The sequence below is a fragment of the Sardina pilchardus genome, chromosome 9 (assembly GCF_963854185.1).
Source record: "Sardina pilchardus chromosome 9, fSarPil1.1, whole genome shotgun sequence".
NCBI classification, from domain to species: domain Eukaryota; kingdom Metazoa; phylum Chordata; class Actinopteri; order Clupeiformes; family Clupeidae; genus Sardina; species Sardina pilchardus.
In genome coordinates, this window is record NC_085002.1 from 17,439,038 (window position 1) to 17,451,537 (window position 12,500).

The following is a 12,500-nucleotide window of genomic DNA, read 5'->3' on the forward strand; positions in this document are numbered from 1 at the left end:
AGCAAGGCCGTTCATCTGTCTCGAGGGCTATAACACGTGATGGGTGATATAACAAACTAACAAACAAAATAGGATAGAAATGCTAAAAGGATAAAAGAAACAAAAAGAAACAAAGGACCCTTTTCTGTGAAAATATATATAAAGACGCATATCTGATTTAATCAACACGAGGATCTTTTATTCCCTCTACGTTGCCATTATGTAAGACGCGATTACATCAGAAGAATGAGGCCAGAGAGAATTTATATTTTTGTCGACACATCTCACTCCTATCCCCCTAACTCCATTCCTACCCTCAACCCCTCCTCCATACCACACACCGTCCATCCACCGGACACCCCCTCCCCGTCTCTCTCTTTCATGCCCCCCCCCCCCCCCCCCCCACACACACACACAGACACACACAAACACACACACACACACACACACACACACACCTCCTGCTGCTGGATGAAATGACTGCCTCCGTAATTCTCTTTATCACCAGAAAAGGGCTCGTTCCAAATCTACCGTCTGCATTGACAGCAGGCCTCCAAATTGCGTCTCACAATAGCCAGAGCGGACAGACTGCACTTGTCAGAAATGTTTTTATGCTGATGTGCAAATAACGGTCGGGGATGGCTCTAAATGGACGAGAGTGGTGTTAGATGAGATTAGAGTCTCTCACCCAACGCCGTACCCAAAAGCGCAGCCATCATGAAGGGGCTTTGTCTTGATAAAGCACGCTGGCGACCCTGTCGAGATGGCAGCCTCGTGTCGTTTTTATGGCCCGGTCAAGTCCGAGCCGCAAACAATCCACCCGCTTGGATCTGTCAGCGTTGGACTGCTTGTTTAGTCTGTCAGCCCGGTCTGCCCTTGCCTGGACTCACCTGTCTTGGCCATGAAAGAAGTTTGCCGGCCCGTCAGCCTGTGTTTTTCCCGAAGCAGACAAGAAGTAATCCCACACCTCACTGCACAATATCCAGTGGAATAACATGTAACATGCTACATTATAGCTACCAAGGGAAAAAAACATCCCACACTGGCAACCAGACTTCTGAGATGTTCAGCCAGGTATGAAGAGACATTCCTCTGAGGAGACTCTTACTTTTCTCTCTCTCTCTCTCTCTCTCTCTCTCTCTCTCTCTCTCCCTCTCTCTCTCTCCGAGAAGAGCGTGGCGGTTCTGAACCAACCTGGCCAGGATGTCAATTACGCCTTGATTGTATTACGCCCCCACACTTTGCCTTCCCATTTAGCTAAATGTAATTACAAGAGGGGAGATGTTTATGCAATTTCACGGGTGGCCTGCTGTTGCTAAGCCTGGCGTGTTGCGCCTGCGCGCCCACTGCAGATGCATGCCGATACGGGCAGGGGCAGCGCCCACCCCGGGGAAAGCCAGGCCACCGCTGACTACTTTCTCTGGGTGCCAGAGAGTTCCCAAAGGGGCCCGCAGGCCCCAGTGTGTGTGTGTGTGTGTGTGTGTGTGTGTGTGTGTGTGTTAGTATGACCTATGAACAAGGCAGATGTTGGTGTTGCAACAGCTTTTCTGTTGCAAAAGATTTTGTGTGTGTGTGTGTGTGTACAGTATATGTGTGTCAAATGGCTAGGTGAGGTGGCTATTGATGTGGCAGGTGATATACTGAAAATATAGATTAGAGGAAGGCACATTTTCCACGCCATGGCAGAGTGCTAGGCTAGGCTAGGCAGTGCTGCAACCAGTGTTGCTGGCATGGAGTGAGCCAAAAGCACAAACAAGGCAGCCTCCCCTAGGCCCCAGCCTTTCACGCGCGGTGATTTCATTAACACGCGGACAGCTTCGGTCCAAGCTCGCCTCCGGTCCTCAGGTAGCGCTGCACCAGGCTGATCTGCGCTGAGGCAGTTGGACACTTTGGAGAGGGATTATCCCCTGTGGCCATCCGCACCTCCTCCCAGTTGTCTAATGTGCTTGTAGAAAAGTAACACCTTATACAATGACATGTACCTGACCAATACACTGCCCTGTTAAAAGCCATATAAGTTTATGTTGTCGTGTAGTGGGTTGTAGAGGAGGTGGGTGGCAAAATTGCAGAAGAAGCCACTGTCGGTACATTGGCAAAGGCAGTTTAAATAAGCATGGGTTTCACCAATGAAAGCAGGGCCTGGCCAATCAGCTGGCAATCAGCTGAGCTGTTAGATTGACAGTCAGCTGGGCTATCCAGGGAAACTAGTGAGACTCTGTGACCTGCCGGGACTAACGCTGTGCTCCATTTGTGTGTTTCTCCTTAAATATGTTTTTCTATGCACTTTTGGCCATTTCTGGGCTGCTTCCTCGCTTTCTGGGCTGTTTCCTTGCTTGCAGTTTCCTCTACAGACGCTTTCTGACTCGCCGGAAAACAAAGTTGCAAGGCTGGTTTTTCCACTCACACTGGGGGAAAGCGAGACGGCCACCATTCAACCCGGAAAAAGTCATATAACAATTCCAATGACACCAAATCCGTTAAGTTAAGGTAGATTAAGCTAAACAAAACGGCACAGTTTCCCTTTAAAGAGAGCCAGAAACTAGCGTCACATATGTTACTGGCGGAGGGTGGAGGAGGGGAGGTGGGAGTGGGAGGGGAGGTGGGAGTGGGAGTACAGTAATGTTGCACTGGGAAAAAAAGTAGTGAACAAATTGCTGCAAACAGCATTTGTTTTGCTGCGGCCACCTGCCGCCCAGCATGGAGGATGGCAGCAGAAAGGCAGAAACAGTTGCCCCGGGCACAATTAATTACAGTAGTATGCCGAAATGTGCAGCTGTATCTCTGAGAGAGAGAGAGAGGGAGAGAGAGTGAGAGACAGAGAGAGTGAGAGACAGAATTAGGGTGAGAGAGAGAGAGACAGAGACAGGCAAAAAAAGAGAGGGAGAAAGAGGAAAAGGGAGGATGAGAGGAGCGGCCTTCACTTTTTCCCTCATGGCGCTCTTACAGCAGTGCCAGGAGCACTGCTTAATTACTGTGAGTAATCTGGACGAAAAAAAAAGAGAGAATTAATTGAGATTTCAAGTCTTGAGTCCGTTCTTTTTAATATCGGGCTCCTCGTGACCACGAGCAGAGAGGACGGAGACACATGAGATGCCTCCACAAGGGGTAGCATGGGAGGCAAAACAAATTGAGAGACAGAGAGAAGGAGGGGAGGGGGGGATTTGGGGTTTATCATTTTTGAAGAGGCTTTGGAGGGGAAGATTTTTGCATGGTAAACAGCAGGAGGGAGGGAGTGGAAATTGAAAAAGGGAGGGTGAAGTAGGGGAGAGCAGGGGAGAGAAAGAAGTCATGTAACTTAGAGGGAAGGAGAGAGAGAGGGAGAGAAGGAAAGGGAGTGAGGGCCAATTGTCGGATTTGGCCTGGCCTCGGGTGGGAGCTGAGAAGAGGATGATGGAGGCTAACAGTCAGTCTCACAACAGGGAGGCTGCACAGAGAGAAAAGGGCTAAACCCCCCTGCACATCTGCACTATCTCAGCCTGCCTGTCTTCCCTGGCACGCTCCTCTCCTCTCCTCTCCTCTCCTCTCCATCCCTCTCTTGTGTCCTTTCCTCCCATCCATCTCTCCGCTCCTCTCCATCCCTCTTTCCTCTCCTCTCTTCTCCGGTCCTCTCCTCTCCTCTCCATCCATCTCCTCTCTCCCTCACTACTCTTCTCTCTCATTGTCTCCTCTCCTCTCCTTTCCTCTCTCCCTCACTGCTCCTCTCTCTCTCCCTCTCCCCTCTCCTCTTCTCTCCTCTCCTCTCCTCTCCTCTCTTACTCTTCTACAGATCCATATCCTTCACTCTTTTGTCTGATATTCCCCAGTTCCCCCAATTGGAACGTGAGATTTGTATGTGAGAGTGAAGGGTCTCCGATATCTAACACGTTTCCTCCTCGTGCTACTGTATCACACTCACTCTCCCCTCTCTAGGCCTATGAAAATTAAAAAAAAAAAGATCTGAAACGACCGTGTGTGGTTTCTATGGAGACAGTAATTACTTTCATGGTGAATGTGATGGAGATATATTTCCACTCTGTCATCGAGGTTCCTCTTTTAGATTGTTTATTACTGGCACCGCTGATAAATGCCACTGGATGCATAATCCCGGTAATGAGTTCCCCTCACACAATGGCAGATATCAATTAGGGAGAATCACTCGTCGGAGGTATTGAGAGAGAGAGAGAGAGAGAGAGATAGAGATTCTGTCATAATCCTCGAGTCATTTTGTGGCATATGTGAAAGCCTGGCTTAGTTTAAGGTACGTCATCCGACCATTACACTGGTGCTCAATGCAGATAACTCTTGCTTCCTGGCTTTGCCAGTGCTTGCATTCAGTGGGCCATTGAGCATGTTTACCGATCATCTGTCGGAAATCATCTGTCGGATCAGCTGTTGAGATGCGAGTCGTGTGCCGGCCCATTCAAATGCATGCCAATGCTCCCGAGGCCGCAGGCGTGTCAACACCCATGTTGACATGTCACCACAGCTGCCACAGCTGTGCGATTTTCATCATCTTCTTCAAGCTCGAAGATTATCTGAAAATCTCCACCCTCCACCCCACCCCCCCACACACACACACACCGCATCCCCCCCCACACACAAATCTCTGTCATTTTTTTTATGATGAGTAAACATTAGCATGAATTCAATTAACAAGCACCGGCTCGCGCATTGATCCCCTAGGCACATCAATGGCGAGGGCTCATTTAATTTGTCGGTAGCTGCTCTGCCTTTGTTGCCAAGCCCTGATAGACTAGCCGACTCGGCAATTAATCAACCCTGAAAGATTTACGGCCAGACCCCGGTTCAATGCTAGTTAAAAAACAATCCGGGATCGCTGCGTTTTCCCAAACGCGGCGAGGTGAGTGTTTTTGAAAGACGGTGTGTGCGTGCATCGTGTGTGGGAGACGATGAGTCTTCTGAATAGCGGAGGGTAATTATTTAGCATGACAAACAAAGCAGAACCCTGCCGCATCCTTCCTGCGCTCGCAGGTGTTAATTACCAAACAGAAGTACGAGGTGCCGCAGTGACTTGGAAGAGGAGGAGAGGGAGGAGGAGAGACAGGAGGAAGGGGGGGGAAAAGACGAGCGAAAAAAAAAAAAAAACGCCCACCTTCTCGTCAGCCAAGTAAACAGACGAAGCAAGCGCGGCCTCACAGTGCGTTCCTGAACTACTGGTGACTGGCAGAGGCTCTTAAGTCATCGTCAGACGGAGGCATCTGGTTGCCGTCACCCGCCAAGGCCGTCGCACTTTTTTTCCGCACGATTCAGCGGGTCTTTCTGACGAGGCCCGCTTGCCACCTCGCCCGTGATAGATGAATTCAATTATGAATTGGGAGGGTATTAAAAGAACATTAGGTAGTGAGCGAAAAGGGACGTGCGCCTTGCTAATAGTCTTCGGGCCGCATTTGGCAGCTAATGCCCGTTCCAGGACCCCAAGGACAGCTGCAACGTAAATGTGCGATTAGGCCTCGCCACTAAACATCATCTCCGCGGAGTCTCCTGGAAAACGCTCTCGATTCCGAGCAGGGTGTTTTTGTGTACCAGCGGGCTACCGTACAGTTTTGTGCCCTCTCAGATGCCGGCTCGTGCCAGATTGGCAGAGAGAGATGCACGGTGTGTGTAATACCTGTTGTCGCCCACCAAAGAGCCTCCAAAGTTTTGACACCAGTTTCATCTGCTCCACTCTGGGTTTAGTCGGCGTTCATAATTTATGGCTCGGAATTCTCATCCTGAGGAACCCTGTTTCCTGTATCACAATAGTTGCCGGCTCCTGTTGGTGTTGTTGTTGACATATCTGCGCGTGTCAGAGGAAGCAGATGTTTCCACGTTGCTCAGGTTTGATTTGATGAGGTGGTTAAAATGGCAGGCGCTGCTGTCGTGGTGTCGTTCACCGCGAGAGAGGAACAGCACAGTGGAAGGGAGTGGAGGCAAATATCGAGAGTGAGGCAAATTCGAGTCCACTCTGTTTCTCCTTGTCCATTCTCTCTCTGTGTCCTTCTCTGTCCCTCTTTTCTTTCTCTCGTTCTCTCTCTCTCTCTCTCTCTCTCTCTCTCTCTCTCTTGCCCATTCATTCATTCCCTCTGTCTTTGTGTTCCTCTCTATCTATCCTCATGTCTTCACCCACCACCCTTATCAGAGTGTGCCTCCAACTTTAATCTCACATCCTGACAGCACTTACTCTTGTTTGCTCATCCTCTGATAAGCTGCCAGCTCCCCCCCGACCCCCCCACTCCACCCAACCGCCCCCCCTCACCAGTTTACACCGCAACATTAGGCACAGTGATGGTGGCTGCATTATTAATGAAGTGTGCTCTGTCCGTGTCTGTGTGTGTGTGTGTGTGTGTGTGTGTGTGTGAGAGTGTGTGTGCGCTTAGCAGGCATTGGGCTTAATGTGGGATTGTGGTGCTGGGCTGCGGAGTGCTCTGGCTGGCCTCTCCGGGTCCGGGGGGCCGGGGCATGGGGAGCAGGGGATCTTGGGAAGGAGCGCGAACAGAATGCATTATCCCTGACTCATTAGCGCCAACGGCCCTCTCGTGTGTGGACACACACACACGCACACACACACACACGCGCACACACACACACACACACACACACACACACACACACACACACACACACACGCACATACTCACATGCACACGCACTTGCACACACACACACACACACACATGCACACAAACTCTCGTACGCACGCAGGCACGCACGCACGCAGGCATGCACACACGCAAACACACGCACACACACAGACAGACAGGCAGGCTGGCAGGCAAGCGACAAGGTAATGTCCTCTCTGATTTAGTCCACTTCTTTCCCCCTCTACATGGGGGAGCCATTTCTTTTCTCTGGATTTCTTAAAGGTCATGCTTTAGGGAGGGTCTCCATCCTCAGCGGCTGCTGTTGGCACAAAGAGAATTCTGGAAATTAAAGGGAGTTTCTTACCCCCTGTGTTTTCACACACACACACACACACACACACACACACAACACACACACACACACACACACACACACACACACACACACACATACACACACACACACACACACACACACACACACACACACACACACACACACACTCACTAACAAACACACACAGGCAATAATCCATTTGAAAATGCAAGGCCTGCCTCGGGGTATTGAAACAGCACCCTGTGGCACTGAATGCGACGGCACACACACACACACACACACACACGTGAGGCTCCAGTGACCTGTGGCAAATGAAGGAGCAGCCCAAACGCTGTCTCGCTAGTTATGCTAATTAAATAATTAGCCGTCCCTAATTTCATGCTTCCAGGTGAGCTGCTTAATCAAGAGCCACCGCTGACCTGCCACAGCCTCCGACCAATAACCTGGCTTCATGACAGTAGCTTAATAATAACTACCTCTACCTTTAAAAGGAGGCTTGTTATAATAGACTGACTGGAATTAAAGGCTCAGTGGGACAACAGTGACATTTTCCTCCAGTTGTGGGGCCATGCAATAGAACATAATGAATGTTTTGATGTTATTTATTCATACCGATCAAAAGGGCTATTGTAGGGCTTTACGGGCCCTGTATTTTGCCAGTGTTTTGGCTAGCCTGTTCTTGGCTACTGCAGAAGCAGGGTTGCATCGTGGTTGACTAGGCCTACATGATAAATAAAAGTCCCACTCCTTATGTACATAGCTGCGGAGAGTTAATACAGAAAACTTCATTTTTCCAAAGATGCTGCCTTCAAAGCTGACGCTAAAGGTTGATCAACTTCCCAACCATGTTTGTTCAGTCTACACCAAATAGATTCAGACTCAAAGACGGTAAGCGATTCAGTTATCCCTCTTCAACTTTCGGCGGTTCAGCGGTTTCCTCTCTTGTTTTGTACAGCGTGTCTAACATGCTGTACAGTGTAAGAATGCTCATAATTTCACGCATAAACTTTTTGCCTGGTTTACGGCAATATTGTTCAAAGTAACAGGTTTGACCTCACAGGCATCTGCTCAGATCACCAGCGACATCTGAGAATCTTTTCTTTTTTTTTCTGTTGGCAGCTTGTTAAGTTCTGTACTCTCCTGTTATTAGTTGGAAGCATCGCATCAGTCGAGTCCAGACAGACACACTGTATGAAAAAAAAAGGAAATCAAAGAACTTCCGTCTCAGTCGACCATTAAGCGCCTGAAACGCCCTGATGTAGCAGTTCTAAATTGGCTGTGTACTCCGGCGCGCACGTCCTGTTAAATGAAGCCCATTTGAGATGTATCAGGGAGCACCGCTCTAAACTCCACTAATTGGCCCTTAAATCTCTCGCGCCTCCACCTCGCTTGTCCGAGCGAATGGCAACCAAACAACCCCGTTGCTGTCAGGCGCTGCCGCCGCCGCCGCCGCCGACTCAGACCCCTCCAGCGCACGCCGTCGTCCCCGGCAGCCAAATGAGCCGTCCACGGTTTTTTTGGTTCGGAAGGACTGAGGGTCTGAGATCGGTATTAAAGTCTGGGGCTTGTTGCACCATGACGCGTATACAATAGGCCGGAAATGTAAATGGAAACAAACAATTTAATTGCCTGATACCACCTCACACCTCCACAGCAACACCAGAAACATCCCCCTTCGGCCATGATTGGGTAATTACGGAGCTGCTTGAGAACTCAATGTCTGGCGAGTCCTGTGATGTGCAAAAAGAGGCTGTACCTCTTAGTAGTGTTGGTGTGTGTGTGTGTGTGTGTGTGTGTGTGTGTCTGTGAAGTGTGGAGGTATCTGAGATTTCCTTAGGCGTCTCCTGAATAACAGCATTGATTAGCTGAAATCCAAGCTTTTTTTTTGTATTGTATTGTATCGTGTCTCCTGATGGCTTGTTCAGTCTCAGGAAAGCTCATTAAGTTTGACTAAATGACTGCACTCAAGCTTCTCCTTCTCTCCATCTCTGCCTGGCTAGATGAGCAATAGAGGAAGTGCCATTTACCTGGTGTCACGAGTGTCACACAATTGGAGGTGACATTTAAAGCATAATGACTTTGGCTGCTCTCAGAGTTGAGACTTGGCTAAAAGCCTGTAAAAATGCTGATATTGCGTCTGAATATTTGTTACTTTATGTGAATGAGTAAAGTATGTGCACATTACTAAAGTGAAAAATCTATACTGGTAATTAACAGCTTCAAATAGCCTTGACAGTGGACATTAATTAGTAAATACATGCCTTCTGTATGTCTAATTTACACTGCAAAACACTTCCTACTGCCAAAGGTCAGGCAACATCTCGGAAATGACACTTGCAATAGCAAAAAGCAAAATATTTGAATATTAGCAACAGGTTCTGTTGTGACAAGAGCAGATAACAACATTGCCATAGCAACAACAGGTACATGTAGCAGGAACGGAAGACGTCTTTAACAAGGGCCTCTTCCCCCCCCCCCCCCTCCACTCTCTTTGTTATAGGGGAGGAAAACACTCCTGGCTGGCACTGCGAAGAAGATGACGAACGAAGCCGGGCTCCCTTCTGGTGTCCACTCCTGGCCTGCCGCGTGCCTGTCTTCCCCGTCAAAGCTCCCGAGCGCAAGGTGAGTGAAATATCGCCGGCCGCCTCAATCGTGCCTTCCTCTGGCCACCGGAATCCATCTTAGATACCCCCATACCGCACCCCTCCGCCTCCTTCAGTAGCCACCGCCTCTCTAGCACTCAATCAATACCTGCATTCAGTGGCCCTCGACCAGCCAACGAGCAAGAGCTTTATGGCTTTTCTTTTTTAACAGACAAGCCGCCGCTTGCCGAGACACAGTTGTATATTACTGCCTGGGCCAGACCTTATCCAGAGTCGGTTGTTCCTCATCAGACGGGAAATTGAAGCCTGTGTTGCAACTCTACTCTACTGTGCATGAGAGAGAGAGAGAGAGAGAGAGAGAGATAGAGATAAAGAATGATAAAGAACGATACAGTACACAGGATGATTTTGCTCGAACACCAGCAGACTCGTGGAATTACAAGGTGACACGGAACCATCCCAGTCGAAAGCCGTCCGTGCGCGGCGAGGCGATCGATGGCGCCTGCCCGGCGTGAAGGAGCCCCTCGTAGATCAAACGGTGAACTTGGGTGAGAGACAGACTAAAAGGGTTTCGGCGTCCGTCAAAAAGGTATAAAATCAATTTTTGCGGCGTCTGGAAGATGATATTTTCTGACTGGGCCTCGCCCCGTAATGCGGTTACGGGGGCCCAGAGCTCCGTGGCGGTTAGGCAGTACTGCGTTACCACAGCCACTCGCGGGAGGATGTTATAAAGTGATCACGCAATTACCTTAATGACTGCGGGACACCCGAGCATAAATCAATGGGGCCGCATTAGATTAAGCTCCCACACACACACACCCTAGACTTGGCGAGTGGGACTGAGCTACACGGGGGAAGGGTTTAATGGAGGGTGGAGGAGGTGGTGGTGGTGGAGGTGGTGCGGGAGGTGGTGGAGGGACCCCATCTGGACCAGCTGCAGACCTCGCCTGGGAGTGAAGCTTGACACTCTCTCCTCTCTCCCCAGACTTGAGTGGTGTATATTCAACTTTCCTGCCCCGCTTCACCCCCCCGCCCCTCGCGCTACACCCATCTCCTTTCACCCCCACCCCACCCACCCCTCGTCTGTCTCTTTTTTTCGCCCCTTCCTGATGGCTGGAGGCTGATGAGGCTTGCGCTCCTCTCCCCAAAGCATCTTGAAGCATCTTGTTTGAGCCGCCCAGCCCCTCATATCATCTCTCATCCCTCTCCCTTTCCCCTCCCTCCTCCACCTGAGAGTGAGTGAGAGAGAGATAGAGAGAGAGTAAGAGAGAGAGAGAGAGATAGATAGAGATAGAGAGAGAGTGAGAGAGAGAGGGGGCGGGGGAGAGAGAAAGTAGAGCGCCATAAGCTCGGCGGCTTCCCACACTCAAGCCTGGTTGACCCGGAGGATTTGCGCACAATCCCTAATTTGAGGAGCGGGATTCCAGGGACTCCTGAGTGGCGGGCGGATGCAGATGTGGGAGGAGAGGGGCAGGGACGAGGGGTCCGGAGAGGCCGTAGTCATCATCGATGCCCTTCAGTTCATGGTGACCACAGAGCAGAGCCGAGACGGTCATGAGTGTGGGAGCGGGCCTGATCTCTGCCCAGCCAATGACCACATGTTCCTCACTATCCTTTTTCACTTGCTGTACATTTCAGCCTAAAGACAAAACACATCACAAGATGTCCACTTGGGTTGAATGTCTGCGCGCGCACACACACACCCACACACACCAAATACATGTGAATCCTGAAAGCCTCGAAAGGTTTATTTTTCTTCCTTTTTAATGCCCATCTCCTCCTGGTCCTGGAAGACAAAAGAGCCCAAGGCGGTGGTGCTGGCAGGCTCCTGGAGAGAGAGCCAGATGAGCGGTGAGCCAGGCAGCACTCAGGAAGCTCCACAATGACAGTAATTCCTCCGTACTTAGCAGAGGAGAGGTTGTGAGAGAAGGGAGAGAGAAGCAGAGGAGTCATTAATTGGTCTCTCTCTCTCTCTCTTTCTCTCTCTCTCTGACTTGGAAAATGAAAGATGGAGCACTGTGTGACTCCATAGCTGTTTGCAGACATGCTCTGAACTCCAGACGCAGACCGTATATGTGACCGTAAGTGTCTGGAGTTATTTGCCCCATAGACATCAGCCATGTCTGACAATACTAGCCCCCTGATTCTATGTCCAGGTGCCACACAGGTGAGTATAGCTCTGAACGAAACAGGTTAAAGCGCAGGTCACACCTAGTAAGGGTGTGTGTTGATGACAGTTCTTTTATATACATACCTGTGTGGCGTGGTATGGAACTAAAACTCTTACAGGCACGCTGCACCTGGCACATACTGCAAGTGAAGCAGTTCACTTTGTGGAGTGTAAAAATAGCTCTAGTGGTTCCAGTTGCACTTGGTGAGTAGAGTCACAAAGTCATCAAAGAGAACAGTAGAGGTCTTAGAACACAGCCCTGCTCAAGATGATGTTCTCACTCAGTGGAGTCTTTTTCCGGATCTTTCTGGGGTCTGTCTGCGAGTAATCCAATATGCAGTTGCACAGTAGCGAGACGTCAGATCTGCAATCATAAATTACATCTGATTGCTATTCTTTGATCCTGCGCGAACAAATCAAACAGCATCTTAAAGTATTGATTGCTTGATTGCTTGATTTGCTGTGGATTTCATGCATTAACAATTCCCTGTGTCATTTCCCTTAGGAATGTAGGGGAGTCTCTTTTTTTTTGAATGATTGAGTAATGTAGGTGTCTGGTTCAGTTTCTTTTATTCAGGGTCATTTTGTTTGGATGTTGGGAGTAGAGGCATATAAGCATCTGTGCTGTACGGTATCCATCAGATTTTCTCACCCAGTGTACGTCTGTGGAATTGTGGAGTCCAGCGCAAATATACAGTATGCCTCTTAAGGGGTCAGCACAAAAATAGCCTGGACCAGTTCAGAAAGTAAAAGTCCTGCCGTGTATTGGTTCTACCTGTGTGCTTAACACATGGGATTTCACTAATTAGCTGATCTACCTGTTGCTAATTAGAATCAGATAAGTGAGGTGC

General features: G+C 49.6%; 1 protein-coding gene across 1 annotated transcript in view; it reads left to right on the forward strand.

The window, feature by feature from the left end:
* The window catches only part of arhgef10la (Rho guanine nucleotide exchange factor (GEF) 10-like a), a 121,266-nt gene that overhangs the window by 65,229 nt on the left and 43,537 nt on the right, over positions 1–12,500 (forward strand). The window contains exon 20 of the mRNA XM_062544971.1: positions 9,377–9,498. Within this exon, the coding sequence (XP_062400955.1) occupies positions 9,377–9,498 (122 nt within the window). The remainder of the gene's footprint in view (positions 1–9,376; positions 9,499–12,500) is intronic.